Source organism: Chenopodium album, chromosome 18 (genome assembly GCF_948465745.1).
Source record: "Chenopodium album chromosome 18, dcCheAlbu1.1, whole genome shotgun sequence".
NCBI lineage: Eukaryota > Viridiplantae > Streptophyta > Magnoliopsida > Caryophyllales > Amaranthaceae > Chenopodium > Chenopodium album.
In genome coordinates, this window is record NC_137851.1 from 12,161,748 (window position 1) to 12,178,852 (window position 17,105).

The window sequence follows — 17,105 nt, forward strand, 5'->3', positions numbered from 1 at the left end:
GCTAATTTTAGGGTAACTTTTTGTCTTCATTTTTTTGGTAACTTTATAATAGGGTTTTTCTAAGCTATGCCCCCCAAGTTCTTCGGTTTCTAAGCTGTACCCTGTAACACCCTAGAAAATCTTTTATTTTAAAATGTCTATTTTGCCCTGTTTAAAACTTTAAATAGGAATATCTAAGATATTATCGCCACCGTGAAAACGGCTAAGGCAACTATCAAAGACACACAACGGAAGACTAATTTCAAAACCATTCAAAACAAGTCAACTTGAAAAGTCAACCAATGAAAGTAAAGTCAAACCCAAGTCAAACGAAGTAAAATAAAATCAACCTACAACTTGGAACCATTATAGGCCCTTATAAAAACCAAACCAACTTTAAAACTTTTGCGTTAGTCATGCATAATAATATCATAAATAATTAAAGCATTAAAAACATCATGTACTTATGGAAACTAGCATGATTCGCTCTTCATTCATGTCCATTCATGAATATGCTTCATCACCTGAAAAGCTTCTCTCTACTTGTTTCCACTACTCTCCATTAAAAATGGGTCATCATAGGGCCAAGATAAAGACAAGGCCAAAACACACAATCAGCAAAGCTGAGTACATAAGCGTAATTAACACACTAACATGCATTTACCTATCAATACACAACTTACCTTGTTGCATCTGTTTTTCAAGCATACAACATTCCACAAAACTTCTCAACTAGACAACTACATAATTTATTTAGCGTTGGTTATGCATCGAACGGGTTTCCCCACTAACCTCCCCCAAATAAATTGAGGTTACTGACACGGGAGCTAACCGTGCCAACATCAATAACCACTCGTAAGTGGCGGAATTCCTATGCATAATAATAATAAAAGGAATGTACAGCGTCCTGTATTCCGGTTGAAGTTATGGTTAAATATAAAACCCCATAACTCCCCCCATATGTTCATACTTAAGGTATATACGTTGCAAGAGTTTTGGTGCGTAATCTCTTTCACTTTACGTTATTTATATATTATTAAACTTGGTGATGACTCCCAAACCATAATCGTTCACTCAACAATAATTATTCAAACAATCAAACATACCAATTTAATTCTTGAATAATTAGTGACCACATAAAATTTAATGTTGAACCCTTTTTAATTCTATCTCGGTGCCAATGACACCTTAAACGCATAAAGCGCCACAAATCCTATCACTCGGTGTTAAAAACACCTTAGGTGCACTAAGGCACCAAAATATAATTTATTCCTCGTGTACAAAGACACTTAAATAGCTCATTCCTCATGCTTATAGCATCAATAAAAATTATATGAACCATAATAAAATTCCTTTTCAATATCCTAAACCAAATTAAACATTTAGTTTAATTAAACAAACCTTCAAACATGCGAAAAGTAAAAATATGGTTCAATGACAATTTTCTAATATCACCAATTCCAATAAATAATTTATTTCAACCAATCATGCTTCACAAATAATTCACCAAAACCATTCTTAATTCAATCAATTCAATTCCAATCACCAATCTCATTTCAATTCAACCATTCCAACCAATTCCTAGCATGACACTACTTGGAATCAATTAAATAAATTCCTAGCATGTTTCTACATGCTTAATAAATTTCTGAGTACGCGTACGTACCTCAAATAAGCTATTAAAATAGCCAAGTACACTAAAACAATTCCCAAACCAAGTCTCCTACATAAAGGGACAATAATACTATATTAGTTACCCTTGTATACACAATTTCCAGCAACTTAAACTTACTTTAAACAACTTATAATAATCTGAAAATTATTTTAAAACCCTTGATTAGTTTCTCCTTTAATGGGTAATTAAACCCTTTTTTTAAAATAACAATACCGCTACTTTAACTAAAATTCCAGCAATATTACTTTGTTAAAAGCTCCTTAAAAGCTCATCAAAATCATATCTTTATACTTAGTTAATAATCAAAATCCATGGGTATTCAAAACCCCCAAATTAATTGATAAAAAGAACCCTAAAAATCAAGTCTTTAATAATAAAAACCCTAACTTTTAATACCTTATAAAATCATAATTTAAAACAATACAAAATCTGAAATTTATACTCTTTAATGATTAAAACACAACTTTAAAACATACTATTCATAATTTAACAATCAAAATCAATACCCAAAAATATATAATACATAAATTAAATTAAAAAAAAACAAAGAGGAAAGAGAGAAGCAACCACCGGAGGGGGTGCCCGACGACTGGCTGAGGGTTGCCGGCGATGGCTGGGCGGCCGGAGCGTGGCTGCCTTGGGTGGTGAAGGACCATGCGTGAGCATCACGTAAGAAGAAAACAAAAGAAAAGTTAAGGGAAGGAGGAAAGGAAAGAAAAAGAAAAGAAAAGAAAAATAAAACTTACCCCTTTTGATTCTTGTGTGGGAAAATTTTGGGGACAAATGGAGTATTTATAGTGTAGAGTAGGGTAGGGTAGGTTTTGGGCCTCATAAATTGTGGACTTGAATAATAAAATAGGTAGCCCAAAATACAAAAATAGAATATTAATTTTATCCTACACCCCCTTGTAGGTATAGCTACCTACACCCCTTCCCACCATATCTCCCTACACTTCACCTCACTACATCCTTTCCTTAACAATCAAATTTATGTCATTTTAAACTGCTTATAATTTTTTTTCCTTTTTTTTTTTAACTTTTCTTTTTCTGTTACATATGATTTTAAAGCCTGAATTTCTTTCTTTTTCAATTAATTTTTCCATTTTCTCTCTTCTAACATTTTTTTCTCCTAATTTCTCCGATGTTATCTCATTATTAATCAACTTTTTTTTTTCTCATTTCGATTCTTTTAATTGTGTTGCTTTAATAGATAATACTTTGATTTCCGATTTTGATTATGATTATGAAGTTGTGTTTCCATCTAGAATTGGAATTGTGGTTTCAATTGTTCATCAATGTGAGTTTATAATGTTCTTATCTTTGATTTTTTATGATTTTTTTTCTTCAGTTTTTAATCTCTGCTTCATGATTTTGATCCAAATCGCAGTAATTACAATTTACAAGCAAAATGCAACTTTTGTTGTTATGTTGTGATGGAAGCGATGAAGGTGAAATAACATAGGTTTTTGTGGCAGGGGTGGTGGTCAATATTTTGTGGCAGCGGCGGTGGTCGATATTTTGTGGTAGCGACGATTATTTCTTCTGGTAGGAGTTCTTTTGGTTGGAGTTAAGGTTGGGTTAAAGGAGACAAATGCAAATGATAAGAAGGAGAAAGAAAATGGTAAAGAATGAAGTTTAAACCACCATTGATAAAGCTTGCTTCTGATTTTAATGAGAAGTGTGTAATTTTTAATTTTTTTTTATAAACAGTAAACTCGTATAATTTTATAATTCAACATATAATATTTTAAAATGAACATATTTATTTAATAGTAGTAAATGAACATACAATTATTTATAATTGAACATATAATATTTCCAAAATGAACATATTTATTTAATGGTTGTTAATGAACATACAATTATTTATAATTGAACATATAATATTTCAAAAATGAACATATTTATTTAATAGTTGTAAATGAACATACAATTATTTATAATTGAACATTTAAGTAAGGAGCATTATTATAGATGAAAAATGTATAAAATTTATAATTTTTGTACTTGTTATTGAAATTTTTTGAAGGTATCACACACTCCTTATTGTAATTGTAAGAATCATTTCCATGACAACTACAATATAGCACACACTCTTATTGAAATTCCTTATTAAATTTGTAAAAATAACTACTTCAAGATATTACTGGGTGCTTTAATTAGTAGTATAAAAATGAACTTTTAAGTATATGTACATGTTCATTTTAAAATTAATGCATTTACTTGTTAAAAATGAAATGATCATGAATAAGAATGAAAATGAACATTTATCAATACGTAAATTAACATTTATATATAATAAAAATTAATTTATCTTTTGAAATTAATAAGCATATAACATGTATACTATGTAAAGAGGAGGGGTTGATATATGTTAATTATCATTTTACATATTCAATAGTTAAGATGTGTAATAACTAATAATATACAGTAAAAGCAATATCGGATCCAACATATCACTTGATGAAGATATTCATCTTATTGTTAAGGTTTTTTTTCCTATTCCTTTGCATTTATAAATATAAACTTCTCGATCATTCAAATTTGAAGAATTCAAGCACGTGTTATTGGTTCATATTGCTTGACGACTCCATGCCTTCTCGATCTCTTTATTTTTGCCGTCTTTTCCTTGCCATTGTGTGGTTTAACTCATTATATCCACGATTCTTTGTTTAACTAACAGATAAAAAAAATATAAATTACTTTATTAGATTTGAGCAAGAATAAGTGTTAGAATGAACCAATTTTCATATGAACTAGGGGAGCCAACGCGTGCGGAGCGGCTTGCCCTTTCTTGTTTATATTGCGTTGTTTTTCATTTGCTTAATACTTTCATTTTCTGTTAGATTTTCTTTTTTTAAATCAATCGCTTGTGTGATGGTGTTTTGTAAAGGCAATTGTGAATTAGTTCTGTGTGTGATTTGTGTAGCATATAACAACCAAAGCTATATGTTATTGCTGAATTGAGTCGGTGTTGTGAGTATCATATTGGAGTAGTGCAATGATCTTGTAATTGAACTTACAAAAGGTGTTGCTGTATAACAGCGTACGTTGCCATTTATTATTTGATCTCAACAAAAGAGTTCTTACATGGCACATCAATTTAGATTAAGCCTAGTATTATGAAGTACATAGATATATATAATGTTTTGCAAAAAGTGTCCTTATAGGCATTTATTTTTTCCCTGGTAGTACTAAAGCAATATAAATATATAGGTAAGGATATGGTGCCACGGCTGCTTGTTGTTTTTTTGTTGTAGCCCTTGCATGTTTAGTCATAGATCAATCTCCTTGATAGCCCATTTGAGGACCTCGATTCTAGTGAGAGAAGTTGTTGGTGCAATTTGGAAATGTATGGTCTTCATCCTCAGGTTGGTAGCTATTTCTTCAAACTCCGGCCAATCACCCTGTTCAATAATGTCGTTAATGTTTTTATTGAGTATTAATTTGAAATTTATGGCCGTTGCATTTTTTTTTCTATACTTACCGCCATTTTCTTGTCATATATCTTTGAAGTAGGGATACCAATGAGCTTTTTGCAGTCTTCAGCAAAAGCAGTGAGTCTTAGAGTCCCAATGGCGTTACTCACATCGAATGTGAAATTAACCCTGTGTGTGAAGGGACATTAGTATTTTGTTTATTGTAGTTGTTGAATTGGTTGATTTTAATTAATTCTTACCTTACTATAGTAGTACTTTTTTTTTGAGCAGTTTAGGCAGTTGAAAGTTTTGTCCCTTGCTTCTTGGCAGCGCTTTCCACAGTTGTTACATCCTAGGTAAGCAATCACATTTTCCAACTGAGCATCAGGGATAGTGGCTTGTATCCAATGACGTTCTTCTTGCATTGTGTTTTCCAGCCTGCAATGTTTGAAAAAGCATCAGTTATCTGTTAATAGGTTGGTATTGGTTATCTATCTGGGTGGGGGTTGTTGTCCTTACATTTTTCTGCTCAATTTCACCGATAGTTTTGGCTGATGTTGTTCTTGATGGTGTTCTGATGTGCAGTATTTTTGTAGCCTGGTCAAGAAGCATTTCTTGTTTTTCTTTCATCCTAGGTTGTTTTAAACGAATTTAGTACCGTTGATTAGCATTACATATTGTAAGTGCAGTGTGTTTTTCATTGCTTACCATGTTCGAAGAGCATGTGCTTCCTCCCCAGTAGGATCTGAGATGATAGTAGTTGACATTGAGCTTGCAAGGGAGAACCCTACATGTTTAAAGGTTTTGAATTATGCATTGTGTTAAGGTATGTTAGCAATTTGAGAACAAATGATAGGCTACCTTTGTATGTGGTTGGTCGTAAGTGTGTGAAGGCTGCAACTATTGGGCTTAGCACCCAACCTGCAAGTTTCTCGGTGTCAAAAACAGCAAGGCCTCCCCACATTGAGATGGTCAGTGGTTGTTCAGTGCTGTTTATCATGGCATATTGAGTCATGGATAGTTTTGGAATTTTGTACAAATGGTGGAATACATTGTTATATTAGGTTATTATTGCCATTGTTTACGTACCTTTGGTCAGTGACTATGATTTCACGTACATCCATCAAGTTTCCTCCAGATGTTGGTACTTTCCTGACCTCTTCTATGTAAAGGACAACAGCAAGCAAATCTGTGTGACAGGTTACATACGGTTAGTAAGTGCTACATAAAGTGCATTTACTAATAAAGTTGAAGTGGGTTAGCACTGTACTTACCGAAGCGTTCATTTTTAAAGCTGGTTTTTGGAATTGAGTTGATAGAGATATAATTTGGCAAAACTGGACCTGCAGTTGGGTCTAGTGGTTCGATGATCGTTTGTCCGCCGAATGTCATCTGGCAATCATTTTCTCTTTTTTGGTACTTTGGATCTATTGGTTTCAGTGGAGCATTTGCGATCTCATATTCTTTCCCTAGTTGCAGGACGTCCTTGAAAGTGTCTATTTCATAACCAAAAAGAGTACCTCCAAGATGGTTACCCTGCACAGCTTACAATAGGGTTATGTGAATTGTTTATATATATTCTACCTATTAATAAAAGTGCCTAGTAACAGAGTGAACATACCTCAGTATCCTCAAATACAACGTGTTGGTAGCGCTTCTTGTTTGGTGATTGTTGTGGTTGTGATTTTTCTATCACTTTAGCTCGTACTTTGTAAGCTTTGGTGCTTGGAGTTAGTTTCCCGAGTGAAGTTTGTTCTGGCTTCATGATTAAACTCTGCATCAACATACATGTACAATGCAAACAGAAAGGGTAAGTTAAGAAACGATATGGATATGACCAATGTGATATAATACTTGTTTATTGAATCACACTGACCTTTTTTAAAATGAAGGAGACTTTGGATGGCGTTGGTGGAAATGACAAAGAACAAACCACATATATATCGATATATATTGTTGTTTAAGACCAATGTTTCAGTTTCAAACTTTTGCAGTTCCTGAGCTTGGTTTTAATTAGAATTTAATTATATCGATAATAGGAACTAAATGCACAGAATTTGAAAAGAATTGTACTGTAGTTATTTGTAATTAGGAGTAATTATTGCTGATTATTTTTAAGTAGTGTTTGAAGCTTCCTGTGACTGTTTGTTAACAGAAGATGCTGCGCAATAAATGTACTATAACCTCTCAATTTAACAGCCTAATGATTTATTTGGTTGGCATTCTTATATTCTGGTTGTCTGACATTGCCAAAAAAAGTTTAAGTAGATTGCCCTGTTTAGAATTTTGGTAATACAAAACATGGTGAACCACAAATTCCAAAGGCGGCAGATAATTATCTGGGTTGAGTAACATCTTAATGTTTTCTATTGAATGACTTATGGTATTATTTGGGGTTCTAACTTGCAAATGATAAAACATGTATATATATCACGTGGACCCAGACACAACAAACTACATTACAGAATAGTTGTTCACATAGTTTTTGAAGAATTTGACCATCTAGATAATAAGTTTTGGGATTCAGAACAGAAACATAAGTCATCCATAAAAATTACAGAAGGCTGCCTCGAGATAGCAACCATGAAGAGGGTCCGGACAAGCTTTTGACCTTCACCAACCTATCACGACCATTGCACGGGAATTGATCATGACATGCAGGCTATAGATTAACAAGAATATACCAACGCACTCGAGGCTAGAACACTCACCCACTTAGATGTTAAGGTAGACGCAGACACATTAAAAAATGTTGTAGTCTAGAACACTATACCTCGCGGGGGCCTCCTAATGCCAGTAAATAGGTCTTTTCTTTTGGTGGGCAGGACAATCATTTTAAATAAAGTATGCTTTGTTTAATTTGAAGCTGAACTAAGTTTATTGAAATATTCTCGTACATAAAAAATTTAAAATTCACTGAAATTTTACACATTAGGTGAACGACATACATTATCAAAAATAAAATAAATCAAGAGGATGTAATTATACTGACCTTGAAGGAGATTTCTTTGTAACACCTGATCGTAGTAAGATCTCAAACGAATAACATTTTTTGCACTGTACACATGCTGATCTTCAGTTGTAGGCTTGGTGAGTACCCTTACATGTTTAGAATTCCGGGCCCGAGAAAGAGCAACATATAATTGTCCATGAGAGAAGCAAGGTCATCTAAGGTATATCCCTACTTGAGTGAGTGTTTGTCCCTGGGCCTTGTTGATTGTCATAGCAAAACAAAGCTTGATTGGGAATTGTTTTCGCTGGAACTGGAACGGGTAATTAGTTGAGGCAGAGGGCCGCAAGTCAATGCGTGGCAGAAATACATATTCACCAGTATGATGGCCAGTTGCAATTACACACTCAATCATGTTGGGGTAGAATCTTTTGCATATGAGTCGTGTCCCATTGCATAAGCCAGAGGCTGGAGCAAGGTTCCTCAACAGAATAACGGGGCAATTTTCCTTGAGAACCAATTCATGTGGACTCATTCCTCCGGGGCATAAAGTGTTTAGGAATTCAGTTGTGTAAATTTTGCAATTTTCATCAATCAACACATCAAAACTCTTATAAGTTACAGACTCCCCAGGGTGTTTTGCAATTAGCAGAGTATTTATCTCATCAACATCATCATTGAGGGGAGTCAAGATTGCACGTTCAGCGAAGATGCTGGAACTGAAACCACCTGTACTTAGTTCAGGGAATATTTGGCTTAGAAGCTGGTCGAGAGAGTAGTTTTCATCCTCAAATGGCACAACCAGGTGTCTTGGTAGATGAATGTCAGCTATCTCTTCTGTTTGCATACGGCCGTCCCCTAATGCAAGCAAGAAATCAGAGAATGCAGGATCAGTTCGGGCTCGCATGTTTTCAGTAAGGCGTATTCGTTTGAAACCATGCCATAGATAAGAAGAGACTAAGCTTGCTTGTACGGCTTCTTTTTGTGATTTTTTGGGTACCACAGGCAATACTTGGCGAAAGTCCCCACCAAAGACGACAACCTTGCCACCAAAAGCTGTACGGCTATCACATAAATCCCTAAGCAGCAAGTCTAATGACTCTACATTTTCCTTGATTGCCATTGATGCTTCATCCCAAATAATCAAGGAGCTTTCTCATAGAAGACCAGCTAAGCTGCTTTGTTTAGACACATTGCAAGACATGGAAGCTGTATGATCTAGAGGGATTTTAAAACGCGAATGGGCTGTCCTCCCAGTCACTATGTTTGAGGCAGCAATTCCGGACGTAGCTGTTGGTAGAACTATTTTGCCCATTTTTCTAACAGCAGCATACAATGCACAATAAAGGTATGTCTTGCCAGTGCCTCCCGGACCATCAATGAAAAATGAACCGGGTTTGTTAAGCTGCACATGTTTAATGATGCAATCAAAGGCATCGCGTTGGGCAAGGTTGAGCTTGTGAATGGCTTCAATGTATTCAACCGGTATTGTGGCATTGAGTGCATCGGCAATATCCTTTGTTTGCCGTAACCGGAGTCTGCATTGCTTATCAACACCTTTAGGCCAAACTCTTCCAAAGTTTTCCTCATTTCTTCTAAGAAACGCTCTACCCCTTGCATAGTAAGGGCCTTCACTCTGTCTTCCATTCCTGGATTTTGGTGCCTGATATCTTCGGACAAATGAATGTAGTACTTCTGCCAAAGGGCTAGGGGATCTCTTGGCATTCTGAAAATCAATATTGTAGCGAATAATTTACGCAAAGCTTTTGGCATGTGTGCAGTAACAGCCTCTGCCATACATTTATCAACGGCGTCATCTTCTGCCAGAAGACCAAGTTTCAAGGCTGCTTCCTGAAATGTTGCACAAAGGTGGCCGTTTACCGTTCGTAAATCTTCAAGGATTTTGGTCCCCTTACATTGATTAGTAGCAGCCTGAGAAAATATCTTTCCCCTTCGGATTGAGCCACAAAAGTCAGATGCCCTATTGTAGTTCGCAAATTAGCCCTCTTAGACCATGTTTTTGTAGCATGATTCCACACATAATGCTCACAAAATTCTGCAAATGTGTATTTTGGTATGTTTGGGACAATATTGTTCATTCTAAAGAACTCGGTTAATGAAGTACGGGCTCGGCGCCTATCTGAAACAACAGAGGCTAGTTGTTCATTGGGAGAGAACCTCACACTGTGCTGATTAGGCAGGTGAACTTGCAATGTTACTACTGGGGGGCTCATTTCAAATAGGTCAAACCCAAAGATTCTCCATGCGGCTTCACAAGGGGATACCCAACGGCCTGCTTGAAACTGCTCAATCTCATTTACAGGGCCTGATGAAGCTTGTACGTTATATGATACCCGATCATGTCCTTTATAAACGTATTTGTAAAGGTACTTAACTGCTTGAATTGTTGAACATACCTCCACATTCAAGTGGCAGCCGAATAAGGCAGATAGATAAGGGTTATATGGAACGACCCAACGGTTGTCCAACCTTTTCCTTCGAATCACAATAGACTCACCTGTGTCCCGGCATCTGTATTCAGGATACCCACTTTCATGGCTTGTTGTAATATCAGAAAAAGACTTAGGGTAGTCGTATTTGCACTTCCCCTCCATTCCTCTATGCTTCATGCATGGGCATTCAGGGTTATCCTTCCCACACGGGCCAAGTATCATATGGTTTAAGACCACTTTTCGTAAGTGTGGGTTTTCATGGGAAGGAATTTCAGCGGACACGTACTTGTCAAATGAGTCTGGATGCTTTATCTTAAATTCCGGCTTTAAAATAATGAGCATATGAACATGTGGCAAGCCACGTTTTTGGAACTCAACTACATAAATGAACGCAGCCACCTCTCCAAACACTTGTTCTTCTTTTTTTTTCAGTGCTATAAGCTTTGCTCTAAAAACACGAGCTAGAAGATCGGGTCGATTTTGTGGTTTTTCCCCGTGTGCCAGCTCTGTTTTGATTTCTGGCCAATTTGGGTTGCAGGTCATTGTTATGAATAAGTCCGGTTTCCCAAAACGCTGTACAAGAGGGATAGCATTGAGGTAACATCGTTGCATATCACGAGGCCCCCCCAAAAAGGAAGGAGGGAGGATAACACACTGACCTACATTCGATGCATTTGCTTCACCGCCTTCAAGTGTATCTACTAAACCCTGATATAGCTCAGCTCTAATTTGTGCCTGATTTTGTCTAAAGAAATCCAGCCGAGTATTCTCTGTCTTCACATACATGTCTACAATATATTGCAAGAATAGCCGCCCAGCCCGTAGGATGAAATTTCTAGCACGCATTTGAAACTTGTATGCATAGTACTCCTTGCAAGAAATAAGCTTGCCCTTCTTCCCCCGAGCAGCAGCTGCAATTCCATTAGTTTTTATAAAAATAGTTACATTTAGATGATTAATATGGGAATGACATAAATTAAATAACATATTTTTGGTGTAAGTAGTCACAATTTGTTATCTTACCAAAACCTTCTTCAGTTACCAAATCAGCTGCCTCTTGAACATTGTCTGAAATGACAATATTTGAAAGGTCTTCCACCTGGGACCGTCCTCCGTGAGACATTTTTAGTAATCCGTGATGCCACCCACAGTCGGCTTGAGGAAATAGAAGCGGGTATTGTAGCGGATCGTAATAGCCATAATAATGATATATCCTATGGCTCTTGTTTGATTTCCCATGAACAATGATATGTGGGCTGTTGCTTTGGGTAGATGAAGTACCTTCACTCCATATCACAGCTACTTCTTCGGATGTCGGAGCATTGTAAACACGTTGATCAAGAACGGGGTGTTTATTGAGCCTGATTTCAGTCTCTTCAGTGACTTCAATCTCCCGAAGAGACTTGAAAAACTTAGCATATGGATTCAAAAGCATAATAGCCATGATCAAGGAAATTATACTCGGACGTAAGTTTGGAAAAAGACCATGTCTATTTTCTGCCTCAAACATAGCATCATAGAAGTAAAGTTGTAAATATTTTGGTGGTTCATTATCAGGCAACAGGTCAGGAATATTATGATAAATTTGGCCATGAACCTTCAAAGCATATATTCCTTTATGAATATCCCCATCCATTGATCCACCAATTGAGCTAAAAGCAAATAGGTTATTGTAAAGGCGAGAATATGTCTGAAAATGATCCGAATCATCGTCATTAGAAGTATAAAGTTTATCTAATTCAGGGGGTAAAGCATTAGAAGCAATTTCAACTTCACCATCACAGCAACAAAAATGTAATGACTCAAAGGCTAGCTTTTTTGCACGACACTTATCGCAAAAATGAGGGGCAGACAACTCCATGGGCTTAGTAGGTAGCGATTGGCCCACATTTATTGCAGCACCAGCTATAAGCAGTTTTAAATAAACATTTAGTCGAAACAATTCTGTAAAAACTCAGACAAATGGATAGCTTATTATTTAGAGACATTCACCTGTCTTTGATTGCTTTTGGCGTTTAGGTTTTGGAATCCCCAAAATCAGCCGTTGTCGAGCACTCATTCTTGTCTTTGATGTTGTAGGATATTCTGGGAAAACTGCTACAATATGAAACACCCTTATTTAAGTAATGTGAAGTTTCTCGGTTTAAAAATAATGGGAATTCATGGGGTAAAAGAAACATTGTGCATACCCATCACATATAGAAGTTAAAAGTTCAGTTGTTGGACAAGTAAAAAGAGAATCAACTCGAGAACCTGCTGCTTTTAAATAGCTCTGATTTGTACTCCTGCTTTCTTGCTTTTTTTTAACCTTTGATAATTCCCTTGAATCCCTTCTTGCTTTCTTCCACCTTTCACCGTAGTTATTTTGTACTCCTACATCAACAACCTTTTGGTTCTTCAGTAGGCAGTAACTAATGTTGTCATGGAATTATTCTATTTCTCATTTAATTACTTATTAATTGAGTAGACCTTTCAAATTCATCTATCTAACCGAGTCACCAATCAGAGATAATTACTTATTAATGTTGTAGATATAATTTATTAATGTTGTAGATATAATTTATCTTGTTTGATAGAAAAGAATAGTACAACTGAGCACCAAGTGCTACATTTGTAGCCCTACCATCAACACCTTACAAGCAAAGAAATGGTAAATTCTAATTATATCGAGTGCAAATTGAAGCATAAGAAAAGGCACATGAAAAGAGCCAAACCTGGTGAACGGCAAAGCTAGAGTTAATTTGAAGGTTGTGAAAAAAAAATGGATAGGCAAAAAGGGTTTTTGATTGTTGTTTATTTGATGGTTATTTTTGTAATACTATAAATTGATTGATTAAATCAGTGATTTTTCTAGCTGGGATATTCATAAAGTAAAATTGATATGTAGTTCATATTTGTGTATATCAATGGCATGTTTGTGAATTAGTGTGAATCTTTTGTTCAATTTATATGTGTAAAAGTACATCATTTGGTTTCATAAGTGTATAACATATGGTTTCAAACTTTCAATACATCGTTGCTAAATGACACAACAACACTTACAGTCTAGACAACATGGAGAACTTCCAGAAAAAGGTTATATAAGGTAAGTATACTTAGCATCAAAAAAATAAAAGGGTAAGTATACTGACCTTCAATAGAGTAGGAGTTGGCAGGCTCCCGACCCGCAGATGTAGGGATGAGTTGTCACCCGAACTGCGTTAAAGTATATGTTACATTATCCGGAAAAAGATAATCGGAATTGTACTTCAGTGCAGCATCCTGAAAAAAGAGGGGAGATATGAGTAACTGGTTGCATACTCTCAGGCTCAGCATGATATAGAAGCTCTAAACTGGCCTTTCAACACTTTCTTAAGACCTTCATTTCCTCCAAATACTGCATTGCAGAATCCAGTTTTTCTGTCTTCACTGCAGCAAGGATAATCATATTATAGGTAAGCTTATCTGGTTTTAAGCCTTGGCGTAACATCTCATCATGTACAGTAAATGAAGCCTCGGGAGAGCCTGAACTTATGTATCCCTGAAATAAGAGGGGATGGTTATTTCCAAGGCAGGAATTTATTAATAAGCCTATGACTATTATATGTACTTTAAACCATATGTTATATACTTATGAAACCAAATGATGTACTTTTACACATATAAATTGAACAAAAGCTTCACACTAATTCACAAACATGCCATTGATATACACAAATATGAACTACATATCAATTTTACTTTATGAATATCCCAGCTAGAAAAATCACTGATTTAATCAATCAATTTATAATATTACAAAAATAACCATCAAATAAACACCAATCAAAAACCCTTTTTGCCTATCCATTTTTTTTCACAACCTTCAAATTTATAGTCACAAATTTCAACAACTCAAAATGAACAATAGCCCAGACGTGATTGGTGGCAAATTTGGGAGCAAAAATCAATACTCCGTACTAAACTATGCAATTAAAAAGCCATAGTCAATTATTTATCAACTAATTACTCTTAATCAATACTAAACTATCAAAAGAAGAACATACTCTATCTCTGATTGGTGGCAAAATTGTGAGTATAAATCAATACTAAACCAACTCTTGGCCACAATTTAGAACTAATATTTTGTTAGTGCAGGAGTACAAACCTTGTATTTTTGCACTGTATAGAGATGAGAGGGAAAGAGTTGCCGGAGGCACCGGTGACCCACCTCCCATAAAGTCCGGCTGTCATCTTCCGCCGCCTCCCCCTCGACAGGTGGTTGTGCTGTCCTACCCCCTTCCTCACCATGGTCGTCACCAGCCGATGGACCACGAAATGCTTCTTTGATGTCATTTCTTGTATCAACTTCTGAAGGACCCAATTTGAATGGACCTTATAATTGATTGGTATCAACGTTGATAGAATTGTAAAATTCAGCACTTCAATGAAGCTCATTTCAACTTCTCTTGGCCAATTTGGTATCAATTTTTCTTGAATGGAGATGGAGAATTGTAAAATTCAGCACTTCAATGGAGAATTGTAAAATTAAAATTCAGCACTTGATACTTCCGTTCAACAATTTGAACAAAGATGAAGACACATGGAGAGGAGAGAGAAAGCTAAAGGATTCAGCACTTGATACTTCTGTTCGGCAATTTGAACAAAGATGAAGACACATGGAGAGGAGAGAGAAAGGTAAAGGGGGGTAATAAGGTAAAAAACAATTTTAAGGGTATAAAGGTCCAACCACTATTCATAAGAACAACTTTCCACTTTTTATAAAGTAGGGATATGAACATGGATGAGTATAACAATTGACATGATCGATAAGGAAATGAACATCTATCAATATAAATAAACATGTATTAATATATAAATGAATTGAACATATATTAGTGTAGAATTGACTATCTATTAATATGAAAATGAACAATTATTAATACATAAATGAACATATTTACGTAATTCAATATGGAAATGAATATCTATTAATATATAATTGAACATTTATTAGTTTGAAAATGACCATGAAAGATAACGATCGATGAACATGAAATATACACCGAATTATTAAACTTTTAAATCTATTAATGTTTGATTTACCATATATCCATATAAGAAAAAACATATATTGAAATTCAAAATTGAAATGAACATGAATATTTGAAGAGAATGACTAAAAATATGAATATTTATCAAAATTCTAATAATTGTATATTTATATGTGAAATTGTGAATGATCATATAATATATGATTGAATATCTACCAAAATAAATATGAACATTCATCAAAATAATATTTCAATCTAAACTATGAAAAAGGACGAATATTATTACATAAATGACTATGTACTAATATATAAATGAACATGTATATTAATCATTTATTAAAATGTGAATGACGTTATACTAATATATAAATGAACATTTAACAAAATGAAAATGAACATTCATAGAAATTAAAAAAAAAAAAAAACTACGAACTATAATCTTTGTTTTCTTCTCTGAAACGGTTTCCTTTGCTCTGCAAACAAAACTGAATAATATACTGATATAATTTACTAGTTTTTCAATAAAAATTACTAAGATTATAGTATAATTCTTACATTGATATACATTTTTCATGGTTGATGTTTGGATTATATTTTCAAAATACATCACAACAAAAAAATTAGTAAAACCTAGGGTTTATACCCTTTTTCATTCCAAATTTAAACAAAATAACTTATTGTAGGGAATATTTCAAGCATTACCCCAAACTTGAACCCCACTGTGATCATACACTTAAGTATGGTGGCTTCCGAAGGGAAGGAAGCTAGAGCAAAAGAGTTGCCAACAAGTTTTAGGAACTTGTAAACTGTTCACAGGGTGAAGATTACACCCCTTAACGATCCATGAGATCGTCAACTCCAATAGGTCTGGAACCATGACTGGTGTTCGGGGATGAAGGTACAAATCCAACCTAAAAGAGGTTGAACTTGCCCTAATAATAGGCCTCTACTTCATTCTACTCGTATTCATGTGCGCTTTCTGACTAACATGCAATCAATAGGTTTACCATAAACCTGTTTATCTATGTTGGTTGAATTTAATGCACAAGCAAAACTATTATTGGCGATCACTTGAATTATAATCATATTAGCCCTAAACAAGATTATTAATTATCTTATTAAGCGTGATTACAAGTACAAATTTCCTTTAAACATGCATAAAAGGTGTGATCAAACAACAACAATAATAAACATCAAGCAACATAATAATCATAAAAATAATAATCATCATAATAATAATCATTATAATAATCATAATTATCATAATCATGTTAAAGCATAATATTAATAGCAAGATCCTAGGCATGTTACTAACAAGATTAATAACAAACCCTAGCATGTCACTAAACAATAAAGATCAAAGCTTTAGCCCTGACATGATACTAACATGATATTGATATGATATTAGAAAGCATAGGAAGTACCCTAAACATGATACTAAAAAGCAATAATAACATCCTAACATGATGCTAGGAATTAATAAATAACAAACATGTTTTCTACAAGAATAGAGCAATAAGACTACATACTTTGATGCCTCGTATCTCTTTCTAATAACAAAATACACGTGTTAGTAACTTCAAGGAAAATATAAAATCAAACGATCAAATTAAATAA

The 17,105-nt window shown here is 34.7% G+C and overlaps 1 protein-coding gene across 1 annotated transcript; it reads right to left on the bottom strand.

Moving 5' to 3' along the window:
* Window positions 1-9,179: 9,179 nt before the first annotated feature.
* Window positions 9,180-16,062, bottom strand: LOC145591825 (uncharacterized). Its single transcript, XM_081648319.1, has 10 exons — window positions 16,044-16,062; window positions 14,666-14,829; window positions 13,835-13,996; window positions 13,693-13,737; window positions 12,655-12,871; window positions 12,469-12,570; window positions 11,500-12,381; window positions 9,940-11,387; window positions 9,809-9,874; window positions 9,180-9,749 (listed from the first exon to the last, which is right to left on the bottom strand). The coding sequence occupies exons 1-10, from the start codon at window positions 16,060-16,062 to the stop codon at window positions 9,180-9,182; spliced, it is 3,675 nt and encodes a 1,224-aa protein (XP_081504445.1).
* Between the last annotated feature and the right edge of the window lie 1,043 nt (window positions 16,063-17,105).

Coding starts and splice junctions, on each gene's coding strand:
- LOC145591825 (XM_081648319.1), bottom strand. Junction 13,997..14,665: donor ACAGCCGGACTTTATGGGAG/GTGGGTCACCGG, acceptor CTCTTATTTCAG/GGATACATAAGTTCAGGCTC. Junction 9,750..9,808: donor ATAAATGTATGGCAGAGGCT/GTTACTGCACAC, acceptor ATTGATTTTCAG/AATGCCAAGAGATCCCCTAG.